Below are 17,730 nucleotides of genomic sequence, written 5' to 3'. Positions count from 1 at the left end.
AAGTGGTCCCTTTCCTTGAGGTATGAGAGACTCTTCTTGGGGTAGGTTTTTTTGTCTGTCTCTGAGTGGGGTCACTGCTGAGATTATGGCTCTTTCTGGTGGTGGGGTGAGCCTGCCACTAGGTAGAGCCAACACTAAGAAGTTCTTCTTGGTGACAGGGTGAGCCTGTCACTAAGTGGAACAACGCTAAGTTGGACGATCCTTCAGTCACTTGTAGGGAGTGGTCTGGGGGACTGCCTAATTTTTAGAGAGGTCTTTACTTAAACAGCACCTCAATAAAGGTCGAAACCGGTGTGGGTAGCTCTTCCCTTAATGCATGGCATTATACATGTCTGCAAGGAGATGTGCTGTGCATTATGGAGATACTAAGGCAAGTGGTGAGAACTTATACTACCTTTACCACGAGTTGCCCCAATTCTGAAGCTACTTCAGTTGCACACTTTGTTTGCTTACACTTGGATAAAGGATTAAACTAAATATATAATTTATGTTGAAATATGTTTTGCTTATTGTACCAACATTTTGTACTAGTCTTCTTCAGTCTGTTAAAATGTAGTCTATTTCATTTTTTGTGTCTCCATTCAGTGATTGCCAAGTTCATCTTCTTCTTCCTGGGCATTTGTTGGAAAAAAGTATTCATAATAAAAAATTCATAATGTTCAGCTGCAGCTAATTTGGCTAATCTCTCTCCTCTTCTCTTTCTCTCTCTCCAGACCATTTGGATCTATAAAGTTTTTTTGTTTTGTTTTCTGCATCCTATTTTGGCATTAAAGTCTCCATCAATGAATGTATATGTTGACTTGTAAGTTAATGCCTGTTCGAGATTCATGTTGAAGTTTTATGTTTCTTGATTATCGGCTATGGATGTTGGAGCATAGCAGGATATTAATTTTTTTGTAATATTATTCTCTAATCCAGTTAGTTACACACCTATTCTTTCAGATATGATGTTTCAAGAAAGGATCAACTTGGTGAGCTTAGGTTTTAACTACTTCTGATGTTAAACCTAACAACACCTCTGCCTTGTTTACCACTGTTTGTGGATACTTACAGGAATTTCTATGAGACATCGCACACCATCTTGCTGTTAGTTCTTTTAATCTTTTTGTTTTGTTCATTAGGAGAATACCTAAGTTGATATTGGTTAGTTCTGTGATTAATAAATCTATTCTGTAGTCTCTTGCCAAAGTTCGAGTATTGGGGGTGCCAATTGCCCGTTTCAAAGCTCTAATAGGTGGCCTACCTTCATCTGCAATATTCTTAGCACCCCTTGTCCTGCTCAGTGCCTTACCACCATCGTAGAGAAGTGAGTGTGGGCCATGCAGGACTTGGTGCTGTGTCTGTTGCTGTAATAATGGAATCTTTGCTATAGTCAGATATACACTTCTCCTGACTAAGGTTCTGAAGTGTTCACCAGAGCTCTGTTAGTGTTATTGGGTCCAGGCCCAATGGTGCCTAGGATTCACAACCCCCCCCCCAGGGTGCACCACAGAGAGGTGGACTTTGCACCCCATGGTGATGGTATGAAATTATTCTAATCATCAAGAAACTATAATAGAAGAAATCATCAGTAAACAACTCTTTGGAGGTGGGCTTGTGATACAGGATGAACTCAGGAATACTCTCCACACTTCTAGTACAGAGAAGAATTGAAAAGTCAAGACCAAAAGAAAGGCCTTTGCATGAAGTGGATAGAAATCACAAAACCTATATCAAGGTTCACGAAGTATAGACAGTTATTTCATGAAGTCAACAATCAACAAAGATGGTGAGTGTGCCTTAATGTAAGCCTTCTTCCATCACCAGTGGTAGAACTCTAGGGAGTAGTAAGATAATGAGTTAGTGCTGTAATATAATATTCTTAAATTATTATTTATTTATTACTTTGTGAATAATATTTTACATTTTTTAATTGAGCATTGTGTAATTAGTTAAATTAAACAGTTAGAAGGTAAGAAATTAATACTCTGTTTAATATTTTTTGCAATATATAGAAAGGACAACATCTTTTACCTTTTCTACAAGCTTTTTTGGCATCAACTGAAGCAGCAAAACCCAAACCAAGGTAAGGATGCAGAAAATGAAATTTAAAAAAGAATTTCCATTTCATGTGTTGCTGCCAATTTTTAAATTCTTACATCATATATTATTATTATTATTACATGACACCTCCAAGGAGCCCAAAGACTCATCGAGGGAGGGCACCTACTCTACAACTCTCCATCTCCACCACTCAGTCCACCAACTACAGCAAACTGCATCATCTACACCAATGCCATCTACTGCCCACTAGTATTTTCACAGACAATCACAAAAATGCATACCCATGGCAGATTCGAACCTGCAGCTTTTTGGCTGTAGAGCAGATACGCCAAAGCCAACCAGGCTGGCATATATACATATATATTGCATTATATTGACATTTGTATAATGTTTTCTTTTATCTCATTCAGTATATCTATTCCTTCATTTTTTTTATGCTAAAAATATTATATTCTATTAATATACCACACTTATTATTCTTCTACCCTCCTACCAGAAAATTTGTTAATCTAGGAAGTCACCAAGTACAAAAACTCCATAAATTACCAAGTTCGTCTTATGTTCGCCTAATGAAGTAAATGTAATACTATGAAATGTATTAGAAACTGGTTTTATGTTTTTGAGAAGAAACTAGCCTCAAGGCTGTTGGGTAAACTCACTGCTAGAGATTTATTATTTATAACACCCAGTGTTGAATATGTTGAATCAACATATTCAACACTGGGTGAGCTTTACACTAATACTACTGTGGTCTGATAAAACCACTATAACTCAATCTTTTAAGGTTACACGGTGATCAGCATTCATATTTCTGAATTTAGGGACACAAAACACACGTGTTGAAATGATTATTTTACTTATTATTAATAAAATAACAATTTGACGTTTCGACCCCTGTATTAAGGTCATCATCATCAGGATATATGTGTATAGGGAAACAAGCTACATACTCTGTACTGGTAAATTAAATCTATGCTGTTAATTAATCTTTTTCTTAGCCTGACCTCTAGCAATAATTGATTTAAAAAAAATAAAAGTTATTTTTTTTTAAATATATATATGTATATCCATTCTATATACAGGGTGTTCGGGATAAATTTGACATATTTATAATTAATTATATTTTTCCGTAAGTTACATGTATTAACACACACTTCTCTTCATTTAAAAGTTTGGACCCTTCTTCATTCATATACAAGATGTCAGAAAGGATGGATAGCTGGAACCCACCTGAATCATGGAAGAGAATAACTTGTATCATGATGATTCGTGCCCGCCATCAAAATAAGGATATTACGACTGCTGCCCAATGCTCCCTGAATACAGTAAAAACAATCAGGCATGAACTAGAGACTTGCAATGGTGACTACGAGGATGTAGCAAGAAGAAAGATCCCTAGCAGACGATCTGATTGCGTTCGTACAGCAGAATTCCTCGCAAATCTGCAGGAACAGGTGTTGAAGAACCCTGGCATTGGAATTCGGGCTTTGTTCGTGGAGTTGCTAACTGTAGTCGAGCCCTGGATAACAAGGGTAGCCAATGGTAGGCCGTATGTATGGCAGCAGGATTCGGCCCCTTGCCACACCTCTGGGAAAAGTCAAAAATGGTTGTCTGAAAATTTCTACGACTTCACCAGTCCAAATGTTTGGCCTCCAAACTCCCCAGACCTTAACCCCATGGATTATTTTGTATGGGGCGCAGTTGAAAAAGACACCAATCGCACTTCCAGTAATACAAAAGCCCAGTTAATGGATAAAATTAAAACAGTTTTTGCGGCCCTTCCCAGGGAGACTGTAGCATCAGCTTGTTCGAGGTTCCGAAGCAGAATTGAAGCTGTGATCGATGCTAATGGTGGTTATTTTGAGTAAATCTTGTTGATAGTATTGTAATTAACTCTGCCTGTAATGTTTTTTTGTCAATTCATTAAATTTAATAGATACAAAGAAGATTTTCTTTTTCCTTACGAAACTGTCAAATTTATCCCGAACACCCTGTATATATAAAGATAAGCCGAAATTTGAAACGTTTTTTGTGACGTGCCGATAAGCATTCAGCTTATCGGCTAATTTGTTAAGCCGATAATCCGAAGGCTTAAAGATAAGCTGAAATTTGAAATGTTTTTATGTCACGTCTTCATTGTTTTGAAACGTCAAACAATGTGTTTGCCTTCATGAGACAACAATTTGTTATTTTGTTTAAAAATATATATGATATATCATTTCAGGATTACAACAATCAAACTCTGTCGACCATTAGAACAGTATGTGTTAGTATTCATTACTGAAATTAGCATAACGCACACGTCATGACTGATTATATAGTAAATATTTTATTTTCATTTCATGATTTTGAATAATTAAAGTGAGGTTCATAAAGACCCGGCCTACCAGCCCGGAATTTAGGGAATATATATATAAATTATAATTAATAAATAAAATAAGTAACAAAACTACAATAAACTCTGCTAAAGTCCTCATGTACTAAGATTCTTCTGGATTTGTACAGTTCAGATTGTTATACTATGATTTTCTTCAGGACTTGTACAGTTCAAGTTGCTATGGAATGTTAAGGGAAAAAAAAAACACCACACCAAGTCTTCTTGTATTGGGATATTTCTTTGGCTTGTTCTGGTTTGCTATAAAGGTTGCAGATCGGTCCTCCACATTCTTGGAATGGTTAGGCCATCATTTTTTGTTCAGATTTGGGTTATGTTTGAGCATTTCACATGCTTCTTTGAATTTCCTCTCGAACCAGGTTTTGGTGCAGTGTAGGGACTTTGTATTTTTCCAATAAATTCTGTGGTATATTTGGAGTGCATGGTCAGAAAGGCTGGTTTTTCCAAAATGGAGATATTTAATGTGTTGTTTATGTTCATCTTTCCTAATTGGGATGGTTCGCCCTGTTTCCCCTATGTATGGTAGGTTACATGTGCATTGTATTTTGTGTACCCCTGGGTGGGCTAGGTGTGGAAGAGGATCTTTGGAAGAACTGAGTAGGTGTCTTAATTTTGTTGGGGGTTTAAAGGTGGTTTTGAGGTTGTATTTGTGTAGTGTTCTGTGTATTTTTTTGGAAATGCCTCTAACATATGGTATGGCAATAGCATTCTTGAAATCTTTTTTGTTTTTACTAGTAACTCTGTGGAGGATCTTGTGAATAGTTTTTTACTGTATCCATTTTTTATAAACGTATGGTTGATGATCTTGTGTTCCTGATTTAGAGCTTGTTCATTTGAACAGATAGTTTGAGCTCTGTGTTTAAGGGTGCTTATGACCCCTAGTTTTTGTGTTGGGTGGTGATAAGAATTTTTCTGTTTGCACTGGCCTGTGTGTGTAGGTTTGTGGTAGACCAAGAAGGAGAGACAGCCTGAGGGGAAGACGTGCGACGAGTGTGTCTAGGAACGGAAGACAGCTGTTTTTTCAATTTCAATGGTGAATTGGATACATTTGTGTTGTTTGTTCAGGTGACTAAGGAATGTATTTAGTGCTTCGCAGCCGTGGGACCGAATGGCAAAAATATCGTCGACGTATCTGAGCCGAATTTTGGGCTTTAGGCAGGCTGACTCTAGAGCTTGTTGCTCAAAGTCTTCCATATAAAAGTTAGCAATTGGGGAGGAAAGTGGTGAACCCATGGCTGTACCCTCTTTTTGAAGGTAAAAATTGTTTTGCCATACAATATATCCGGAGCGGAGTACTTGGGCAAAGAGGGCTGTGATGTCGTGTGGAAATATGTTCTGTAGGAGTAAGATAGTATCATTGATCGGGACATTGGTGAAAAGGGAAGTTATGTCAAAGCTAACTAATAAATCTTGGTAGTTAAGTGTAATGTTTTTAATTTTGTTTATGAAATGTCGTGTATTTTTTATGTAGGAAGGGGACTGACCTTCCAATTCCTTGAGTGTGGAATTGGTAGGTCATTTTTTGGCTAAGTGGTAATTTGGGTTGTCGATTCCTTCAACAATCGGACATAGTGGTGTGTTTGTTTTGTGTATTTTTGGCAGGCCATAAATTCTGGGCACGCGGGCATAATGAAGTATTAATTTTTTTGTTGTTTCTTCTGGCCATGTGTTAATGGATTTAATTAAGTCAGTTGTTTTCTTTTTGATACGTTTTGTGGAGTCGTAGTTTACCATTTCGTAGGTGTTGTGGTCCGATACCAAATGGTTCATTTTCTCTATGTGAGTTGTCCAATCTAAAATGACAGTGGCATTCCCTTTATCTGCTTTTGTGATTATAATGCCCTGGTTATTTTTTTAAGGATTTAAGGGCCTGTTTTTCCGTTGCTGCTTAGTTTTTTGTTTGAATTTAGTATTGATTTAGTAATGGAAACATCTGTCGAAGAGATACAATGCAGAAATTGATGTTCTATGGGATAGTGGCTGAAAAGGGTCTGTAAGAGAAGTGTCATTTATCAACTGGATTGCGCTTTTCTGAACAGTATCAAGAATTTTTAGGGAGGTCTTAGGTTTACCACCTTCGTACATGAGAGTAGTATTCCAATGTTAGTCAGATTTGGGATTTCTAGTGATTGTTTGGCAGTGAAGTACCCTCTTTACTTGAAAAAAATGACAAGATTTGTGGAAGCTGTTGATGATACAAAAGTGATATGATTGTACCAGGAAAAAGAGTCAGTCTGATAAGAGATTTTAGAGAGATTAACATTATCAACAGAAAGTGGAGATCTGTAGTCCATTTTATGGGAAAACAAACAAAGCATGTTTTGGAAGCATTGCAGTTGACTATGTTGCTTTCACCCCAATGATGGATACTGTGAAGATCAGTGTTCAGGGCACTTATTATATTCCTGTCAATACCAGCGTCACCAGGACAGAGTCCTGAGAGACACTGGTATTGACAGGAAAGTCTGAGGCGAGGACACCATCCACCATTACTTGTAAGGATTGATTTGAGAGAAAACTGGTGATCAATTTACACAAGGACGAAGGCAGTCCAAATGATGGTAACTTGTTGAGATGCCTTCGATTCCAGACCCTATCAAAAGCCTTGAAGATATCAAGAGCAACAGCATGGGTTTCTCCAAGCCTTTCTATCGAATCAGTGGTGAATTACCCAATAGGTGCACTAAGCACGCGCCTAGGGCCTCATCATCTCGAGGGGCCTTGGAAATTACATAGCAAGAAGATAATATGCCTCTAAAAATTTAGTGAACGTTTATATTTATTATTTGTTAACTACAAATAATGAAATGCATTTCATTATTTATAGTTAATAATGAAATGCATTTCATTATTTATAGTTAATAACGAAATTGCAACTAGGGCCTCAAAGGAACATAATCCGCTACTGTGTGGAATGGGTCAAAATGTGAGTGACATAGGCCAGGAGATCTCCTGTGGATCTGGAGTGATAAAATCCATACTGGTGGTCACTAATTAGATAGTAGTTCTCAAGGTGTTGAAGAAGCTGACTGTTGATAATCTTCTACATTACTTTAGACAAAACTTATATAAGGGAAAAGATTAATAGCTAATGATAAACATTTATTTCCTTTTTTTGGGAACTGGTTGTATACAGGTTGTATGGGGGTATCCATGTTCAGTTTAAATACCTCTACCTACAGACAGCACCCATTTTCATTACCTGTCTGTTTGCTTGGTAACCAGGAGCGCAACTTTTAACGAATTCCAATGTAGCATCATTTGTTCAGCCATATTTGATAGTTGAGAGTATTGAATGTTTTGGTGAAATTTAGGTATATCGAATCTTATTATTATTATTATATATTATTATTAACTTGCATACAGTTTCAGTAATATCTTCTAATAATGGTACTTATGGTATTTTGGATTATGTATTGTTCTAGGAGGATTACAAAACTGCTTATAGAAAACAACATATTCTAGTGTGTATTATTTTTTTTTTAGGGTTTTTTGAGATGACAGGTAAATTGGCAGTAAGTCTGTAGGTTTTGTAGGTCATTTCATTTATACTGTTTATAGAGAGGAGTAAGTACCGCTATTTTCAATTTCTGGGAGATAATACAAATATAAAATTTTGCAATATTTAGTTTCAAAGTACCAGATGTAGTTGGTCAAAGCTTGTTATAAGGTCTGTTAGTCAGATGTTATCTACCCTGTGGACTGTTTGGCATTTAGTCGTGTGTGTGTGTGTGTGTGTGTGTGTGTGTGTGTGTGAGAGAGAGAGAGAGAGTGAGTGAGTGAGCATCTTGCAATCTGAGTCTGGAGATGGATGGAAAGTATATAGTTTGCTGCTAATCATGATGGTTTTGTTTTTTCAATGGACATGATTAGAAAGAGATATCTGTTTTGAGTAGTGTGATGTTGTTTACAAAGTTATAGCTGAATTATTCGGATAGACTTCATATATCATCCACAGATTGTTCTTGAAAATGGAGCTGTTTTGATATATAGAATATAATAATAACAATTATTATTATTATCGCATGGGCACCTCCATGGAGTCCTAAGACTTGTTGTGGAAGGCCATTTACGGCATTGCACCGAGGTCAGTAAAGAAACTTGATATCATTTATCATATCGAAGGCATCTCAACAAGTTACCATCATTTGGACTGCCTTCGTCCTTGTGTAAATTGATCACCAGTTTTCTCTCAAATCAATCCTTACGAGTAATGGTGGATGGTGTCCTCCCCTCAGACTTTCCTGTCAATACCAGTGTCTCTCAGGACTCTGTCCTGAGTGACACTGGTATTGACAGGAATATAATAAGTGCCCTGAACACTGATCTTCACAGTATCCATCATTGGGGTGAAAGCAACATAGTCAACTGCAATGCTTCCAAAACATGCTTTGTTTGTTTTCCCATAAAATGGACTACAGATCTCCACTTTTTGTTGATAATGTTAATCTCTCTAAAATCTCTTATCAGACTGACTCTTTTTCCTGGCACAATCATATCACTTTTGTATCATCAACAGCTTCCTCAAATCTTGTAATTTTTTCAAGTAAAGAGGGTACTTCACTGCCAAACAATCACTAGAAATCCCAAATCTGACCAACATTGGAATACTACTCTCATGTACGAGGGTGGTGCACCTAAGACCTCCCTAAAAATTGTTGATACTGTTCAGAAAAGAGCAATCCAATTGATAAATGACACTTCTCTTACAGACTCTTTTCAGCCACTATCCCATAGAACATCAATTTCTGCATTGTATCTCATCGACAGATGTTTCCAGGTCATGGAAATATCTGTCGAAGGCATCTTTCATTCCTTCTACATCATTTCTGTGTAAAAGTCTCCCTCATGAGGCATTTCCAAAGGACCTACATTCTTCAAAAGTTCAAGAAGAATATCAGTAGATTGCTGTATGCCTGACACCACCCTCACATGGTCTGTTTTGCTATAGGCTCTTCTGCCTTTTATGTGAGATATATATACACTGTCTGATCAAAAGTATCCAGAAACCTACTCAAAAATGTAATCGGACTTTTCCTGTGACACACTTTCCAGTAGTGGACATTAATATGGAGTGGGTCTACCCTTTGCTTCTATGACAACTCTAACTCTACCGGGGAGACTTTCTACCAGGTGTCAGTACGTCTCTGGAGGTATGGCAGCCCATTCCTCCTGAAGTGCTGTAGCCAGATCAGTTCATGATGTGGGTTGTTGCAAAATCGGCATTCTAATTCATCCCAAAGGTGTTCAGGTCAAGGGTCTGGGCTAGCCAGTCCATTTCTGGAAAGTTATTGCCCACAAACCATTCCCTTGCAGACCTTGCTTTATGGCAGGTAGCATTGTCATGCTGATACAGACAATAGTCATCACCGAATTGATCTTCTACCATAGACAGTACTCAGTGGGTCAAAATGTTCTTGTACCCTTCCGCACTGAGATTTCTGTATAGTGTTACGAGAGGGCCAAGTCCATTCCATGAAAAACACCCTGCACACTGTAATGCCACCTCCTCAAAATTTCACTGTTGACACTACACATGCTTGCAGGAATCGTTCTTCAGGCATTCGCCACACTGAGACCCTCCATCAGACTTCCACATGGTAAAGCGTGATTCACCACTCCATATCACACTTTTCAAGTTATCCATTGTCCAGTGGGGTCGCTCTTTACACCACTGCAGGTGGCACTTAGTGTTCACAGGAGAAATGTTTGGTTTATGGGCAGCTGCTCAACCATGGAACCCTATTCCTCTTAATTCTCAATGCACAGTCATAGTACTGGCTGGACAGTTAGTGGCACTGCGGAACTCCCAGGTGATTGTTTCACTCGATGTCTGGCAATTTCCACGAACCACCTTCTTCAACGCTCGACAGTCCCTGTCTATCATTAAACTTGCTCTACCCGACAGTGGTTTTGTTGTGGTAGTGCCTTCACGTTTCCACTTCACAATCACATCGCCAACTGTTGACTTGGGCAACTTGAGGAAGGTTGAATTGTCTCTGCAGATTTCTTACTGATGTGGCAACCAATAACTAGTCCACATTCAAAGTCACTGAGCTCCCTTGACTTACCCATTCTGCTCTAAATTAAAGATACCTAGAAATTATATACTTGGTTTAATCCTTTGTCCAAGTGTAAGCAAACAAGTTTGTGCTTGAACTATCTTCAGGACTGGAGCGAATCGTATATAGAAGCTTATAACTTCACATTACTTGCCTTAGTATCCCATAATGCAAAGCACTTATCCTTACAGTTATGTATAATGCTATGCATTATGGGAAGGGTCACTACCCAGACCATTTTCGACCGTTATTGAGGTCTCGTCAGTGGGAGCCAGACCCAGAGGTCATATGCAGAAGTCATATGAAAATATGACTTCTGCATTATTTCAACCTTGGTATCACCTCTGAGTCTGGCTCTAGATAACACTAACCACTCAGCCAGCAAGGCTGGCTATTAGTAATAGTGCTGATGTTTTGGATCTTCAAAAGGATTTGAATAAAATTTGGATCCACAGATGAAATGCTTCATATTCACTTGGTGGAATTATACTGGAAGAAGAGGAGGAAGCAAGGGGTCTTGGGATGATTGTGGATAGAGATTTAAAGTTTCATGGACATATTGCAAAAGTTTGGGAAGACATCTCAGAGAATTGCAGCACCATGAGTGATAAAAATGTGCCAGTCCGATTGTATAAAGGCTTTAATCAGACCACATCTGGCTTTCTGTGCTCAGATCTGGTCACTGGGATTTGAAGGGGATGAAGTAACCTTGGAGAGGATGTAGAGATGGATAACAAAAAAAAAATATCAGGACTGTACAACGTTGATTATGAGGATAGAATGAGGGCATGTGGACTGCAGAGCTTGGTGGGTAGAAAGTAATGGGGAGGATATAATAGAGACATTTAAAGTATTGAATGGTTATTATTGTATTAACACTGAGGAGATTTTTCATATGATAGAACATGGATAAGAGGCCATCCCTGGAAGTTGCAAATGGAGGTGGTGAGTAAAAGGGTAAGAAGTAAATTTTTTGCATGGAGAGTGGTAGGAATGTGGAATGCATTGTCTGAGATGGTGGTAAATGTGCAGACTGTGGATGAGTTTAAGGAGTAGTATGATAGACTTTGTGTTGACTTCCCATGATGAGTCTTGCGACTCCCACGGAGGTTAAGAAAATAATAATGTCTTATCTTATCTGAGTTTAGATATGGAGTTTTTGGTGAGCAATCTATGAGCAGATTTATGTCATGTTGCATATTTGTTTGGGCTATTCTTGCATTATTATGGATGGATATTATAGCTGTATCATCTGCGTATTGGAAGATCTTACCTTTGAGAGGTAGCTGATTAATATCATGCATGTAAATGTTGAACAGAGTTGGGGAGAGCATAGGTTACTGGTAGCTCTCTACTTTGGTTTGACCTGATACGTGTGATATGCTTTCTATTTTGAAGATAGTTTGTAAACCACCTGTGCAGAGGCCCATCTATTCCAACATGCCTTGGCTTTTCTGACAAGGTTTGATGTGTGAGTGTATCAAATGCTTTAGTTAGATCAATAAAGACTACCATGGCAGTTTTGTTTTTGTCTAAGGTGGTATTAATTACGTCTGTAAAGTCTTCCAAGAGAGAAGTTGTTCCCTTATTTTTCTGAAAACTGTATTGTGTTTTGGGGATAATATGAAAGTTCTCTGTATATGCTGTGAGTTTGTTTAGTACAATTCGCTCCATAATTTGATTGATAATTGGTAATGTTGCTATGGGTCTGTAATTGATGATTAAATTTCTTTTTCCATGTTTGTATATGGGTGTGATTATGGCGGTCTTTAGCATACTTGGTATCTGTCCTGTTTTAAATATTTTATTTATTAATTTTAGTAGGATAGGGCGTAAGCTAGTTGCATGTTGTTTGATATCCTTAGGTCTTATACTATAAATTCCTGGGCCTTTGTTTGGTTTGATTTGATCTATTACAGAGAGAAGTTCTACTTCTTTTATGGTTGGAAACCATACTGTTTGTTTTGATTGTGGTTCAAGTGGAGGATAACGTTTTGTGATTTGGGGGGGGCAGGATATTGCTGTGCAGTTCTTGGATAGAGTCTGCAAAATATTGGTTAAAGTCATTTGCTAGTTGTTGGATAGGTTTTGCATCTTTCATGAAGTGTGTTTTATGTTTTCAGAGGCAGTGGTGTTGGGAGCAGAATCTAGCATCTCTTTGATCAGATGCTGGGTTTTTTTTCATGTTGTTTTGTGCAGAGGTCAATTTGTCTCTGTAGTAGTTTCTTTTTGCATTTCTTATTTGTGTTGTAAGGCTATTCCATGTTATCTTATATTCAGTTTTTAAAGCTGTGTTATTTGGATATCACTTTAATTCTTTCCATAGAGCATCCTTTCTGTGTATTTCTAGGATTAAGTTTTGTGTTATCCAAGGATTTTGGGTTGTTCTTGAACAAATTCTGACTTTCTTTGCAGCTTTCTTATATTTCCTCTAGTGTGAGTTTAATGTTTTTGTATAAGATATCTGCTGAATCTGATGCCATGTGTTCCCAGTCGGTTTTTCTTATTTCGTGGTTGACTATTTCATTTATTATTGTTTTGCGTTGCTTTTCATCTGTGGAGTATTGCATGGATATTGTCTTGGTGTGCAAGTTTAGAGCAGTGAAGTAATGGTCTGCTACTTTGCACTTTATGACTGATGCAGTGTAACTGTTTGGTGGTGCTCGGATGTTTATATGATCTAGGCAGGAAGCAGTGATAGTATTTCCGAATATTTCTTCTCTAGTACATGATGTTATTGTTGGTATTAGGTTATACATGGATAGTGTGTCTAGGTATTATACAGTGTTCTGGTTTTCGTTTGCAATATTTATGTTTATGTCGCCGATTATCATTAGGTATTTGGTTGAGCATATTTCTTGGCATGAAAGCCAACAATTGAGTTCGTGCAAAAATTTTATCATGTTTAAGTTTGGTGGCCTGTAAATAGCATTTAGTTATGAGATGCTGTCTATTGGTGGTATTAGTGATTTCGATGCAAACGGTTTCAGCATGCTCAAACTGATAGACAGTTTCTTTTGCTATTAATTTATGTTCGATAAATATTAATATTTCACCCCCTCTTTTTTTTTTTTTTGGTGGCATGATCTATGTTGTTGGAAGCCTGGGATTTGGATAGCAGTCGCTTCATCATTAGTTATGGATACTTCTGTTAGGACCAATATATCAATAACACCGGTGTAATTCCTCAGATAAGCCTGTAACAATAACCAATGTTTTCGGCTGCTTCTGATGTTAATATGCAAGATTGAGAGTCCTCTCGCTTTTACTGTGTGTTGTTTCCATGCATCAAGCGAGTCAAAAGTACAATTGCTGATGTATTCTGGTGTAATTACATCTATCTGATGGTTCACATTCTTTGTTGTGTTGAGGTCTTCTTTTTGAACTAATTTGGAGTCTTTTATTTCACTCTGGCAGCCTATCTATGTCTTCCGAGCTTTTTATTTGTATAGACTTTGAAGATTGCGACTTTCTCAAGAATATCTTGCCATCTTTGATCCACAAAAATTGATTTTTTTTCTGTTTTTGCTTTTCTTGCTTGGCGATAATAATAATAATAATAATGTAAAAACATTAATGGAGAAGTTGCTACACACACTAGTTTCACCCTTAATTGAGGTCTCATCAGTAGGAACCAGACCCAAGAAGATAATACCATGGTTAAATCAATGTAGAAGTGATGAATTTTCAATATGCAAGTAGAAAAAAAAAGGTATATCACATTATTAAATTAAATGGAAAAGATATAGGTGTGGAAAAATTTTCCACTTGTTTACTTTGTATATTGTATATTGTTGTAATCAAGTATAAAATTAAAGTTGTTTTAATCCTATACCCACTCATAAGCATGAAGTAACTTTGCTCAACAAGTCATCTGTCTCTATATACAAATAGAATAGTTCTGAAGTTACTTCAATGCTTATGCTTTAAGCTTGGGTATAGGATTAAAACAAGAATATAATATCTTGAAAGAGGTTCTGGTTCCATTGTCTAAAGCCTTGATTAGACCTCCTATGGATTATTGTACACAGATTTGGTCCCCCTGGTTTTAATGGTGATGAAGATATATTGGAAAGAGTTTAGAGATGATTAACTAAGGTAGTTTTTGCAATGTTGGTTATGAAAAAAGATTGAGCAAATTGGAATCTTGTAGATAGGAGGAGATCAGAGGGGTATTACCAGATTAATATATATTTTTTGTATAGACTGGGACATCATGGAGAACAAGAGGTCATCCCTGAAAGCTGTATTAGGAGGGTGTGAACAGCCAGAGCGAGGAGCAGGTTTTTTTGTGTGGAGAGTGATATGTGTTTGGAATGCATTGCTTGATAGTGTGAATGAGTTCACAGCATAGTTTGGTGAGTATCATTTGTGACAGTGCGAATGGAAACTTTTGTGTTGACTGATGAGAATACAATAATCTACCATTTATGCAACCTTCAAAATAACAATCCTTTAATTAACTGACCATTGCAAGTCAACTGGCATCTGGTAGAACACCATGCAATTGTACTTCAGTTATCAGAACAATGAATTCTGATAATTGAAGGATTGGATAATTAGATTGCTGTACATACTAACAGGAGCACACAACAAGAAGGTGAGGATTAGATATTATTAACATCTGACCTCCATGGAGTCAAAGACTCATCGTGGGAGGTACATACTATCACACAGAACTCATCAAACTGTGTGCCTTAAATTGATTCAGTGTGTCTACACTCACAACACACTCTCTGGATCCTTTCTAACATATCCTCATCACCATGAAAATAGTGACCAAATCCATATCAGGCTTCATTAAGGCTTTATACAATGCAATCATAACCTCTTTATTTCTGCATGTCAGAGTCCTCCACATCATTGCCATTATCTGATGTGATGTCTTCACAACTTGTGTAATGTGGCCCCTGAATTTCAGATCTTCACCACCACTCCCTGATTTCTCATCTCCTCTACATCCTTTAAAGTTTCCCACCAAGTGTATATTTTGCATCCCATCGTTGCTTACATAATTTCAAAACCTTACACTTTGCAACATTGAACTGAACAGTTCCACTTATCTGCCCATGCATGCAATATAAGTACTCCTGTAAGGCTATAACATCTGATTGACTCTGCATTGCTCTCCCCAATTTTGCATCATCTGCAAGCAGCTGAATATCACCAGTTAATCCCATCCCAATATTATTAATATATAAATTGAACAACGATGGTACCAAAACCGATCCCTGTGGTACACTACTGACCTTCCTCTTTCAGGATACTGCACTCCTGTATACAACTTTCTGATACCTATCTGGCAGCCAGTCACTGATTCAATTTGGGAGTCTGTCAAAAGCTTTTGCAAAATCTAAGTATACCGCTGTATATGCATATCCATTGTCCAAGATCTCCCTTTAACAAACCCATGATAATAACCACAAAAAATACTGCTGTTATCAACATATTTCTGTATCCTAGTTCTCACCAATCTTTCTAGTACCTTCACCACAACTCCAGATATACAGATTGTTCTCTAATTTGTAGACACAGCCTGATCACTACTTTTATGCTACAGAACAATTTTACCTTCTGTGCTGTTGTAAGACGTATTAAACAGGCATGCAAATGCTACTGCCATTTCCCTGGAACATTCCCTTAAGACGTATGGTGATATAATCATATTACCTTATTGATATTAAGGTTTTGAAAGTTTATTTTTCACTTGGTTAGAATATAATAAATTTAGTTTAATCCTTTATCCAAGTGTGAGCAAACAAAGTTTGCACCTGAAAGTATCTTCAGGACTGGGGTAAGGTGGTGCAACACCAGGGAAACTCCTTGCAAAGGTGGAGCAAGCTACTATCTCAGTATCTCCCATAATGCAAAACACATCTCCTTGCGGATATGTCGAATGTTATGCATTAAGGGAAGGGTCACTACCCAGACTAGTTTCGACCTTTATTGAGGTCTCTTCAGGGGAGCTAGGCCCAAGTGGAGATACCAGCCAGAAGCAATGGCGAGGTCATCTCTACCTATAGGAGTTGCCAAATGGTATGCCACCTTTTTAATAAATTACTCTGGATTTAGAGAAAGATGTTGAAAGTTTATTTTTCACTTGGTCAGACTATAATAAATTTAGTTTAATCCTTTATCCAAGTGTGAGCAAACAAAGTTTGCGCCTAAAAGTATCTTCAGGACACCACCTTACCCCAGTCCTGAAGATACTTTCAGGTGCAAACTTTGTTTGCTCACACTTGGATAAAGGATTAAACTAAATTTATTATATTTATGATATTAAGGTTATTTATTTCCTCAAATACTACATACAACTAAGCCATCTTCTCCTATGTCCTCTACACTTAAGTTTCTCATGAGTTCACCCTGATGAGGATGAAACAACGTTATAATTCATCACTGAATATCTCAATAATGTCTTCTGCAACAGCTACCATTCAACCATTTTCATCCATTAATATTATCTTACCATAACATTCTTCTTCTGCTTGTCACATATCTAAAAACTCTCTAGGATATTTCTTCTCCTGATTTTCTAATTTCTGCTCATACTGCACTTTTGTTGTCCTTACTAACTTGAATCACTCTCATGGCTTGTTCTTCACACTCTTCTTGTAACTGATTTAGGTCAGAAGCTCCAGTAAGTTTTCCTTTCTATAAACGTCATGTGGAAGTCTCTGTACAGTTATCTAACTGTGACCCTTAAGTAACTCTCTTGCTCTCTCTTTTTATTAATTTTTAGACAGTTTGCAGTGATTATTGCCACCAATTACTTTTCTTTGTTTCAATATTTAGTGTTATAATTTCATGTTTGATTAAAATGAATGGCCATTACAATAACAAGTGCTGACATTAAGTAAAGCATATTGTAATAACATATGAATGAAAAGAGCATGCTTTTGCTCAATTGACATATAACAATTTTATATAAAATCCTTCTGGTGAAACTCTTGAAATAGAAACTGTAATTCGTGGCTTTGTTGTACTATTATCAATAATATATCTTTGTATAGATTACAGGTTAACATTCATTGTCTTTAGCTAAGTGGCACATGTTTATTGATTTCTGTGCTTTCATGCTGGCTCACTTATTTATTTACAGCAAACTTGATTGGAAAGAAATTAATGAATTAACTCCACCACCTGCTGAACAAAAGGTAACAATTTATGAATGTATTTTCTTTCTAGGAATATGTCAGTTATACAGTCTTCTTGACTTTATCAAAGTAA

General features: G+C 37.1%; 1 protein-coding gene across 2 annotated transcripts in view; it reads left to right on the top strand.

The window, feature by feature from the left end:
- Positions 1-17,730, top strand: part of LOC150102965 (sorting nexin-14-like) — a 793,179-nt gene that overhangs the window by 613,114 nt on the left and 162,335 nt on the right. For both annotated transcript variants that reach the window (XM_090397844.1, XM_090397845.1), the window contains 2 exons: positions 1,995-2,065; positions 17,603-17,657. In XM_090397844.1, the coding sequence (XP_090253970.1) occupies positions 1,995-2,065; positions 17,603-17,657 (126 nt within the window). The remainder of the gene's footprint in view (positions 1-1,994; positions 2,066-17,602; positions 17,658-17,730) is intronic.

Source organism: Typopeltis vanoorti, chromosome 9 (genome assembly GCF_054136105.1).
Source record: "Typopeltis vanoorti isolate ZY-2024b chromosome 9, IOZ_Tvanoo_1.0, whole genome shotgun sequence".
NCBI lineage: Eukaryota > Metazoa > Arthropoda > Arachnida > Uropygi > Thelyphonidae > Typopeltis > Typopeltis vanoorti.
Note: the sequence above shows the minus strand (reverse complement) of the source record. Positions and strands in the feature narration are given on the sequence as shown.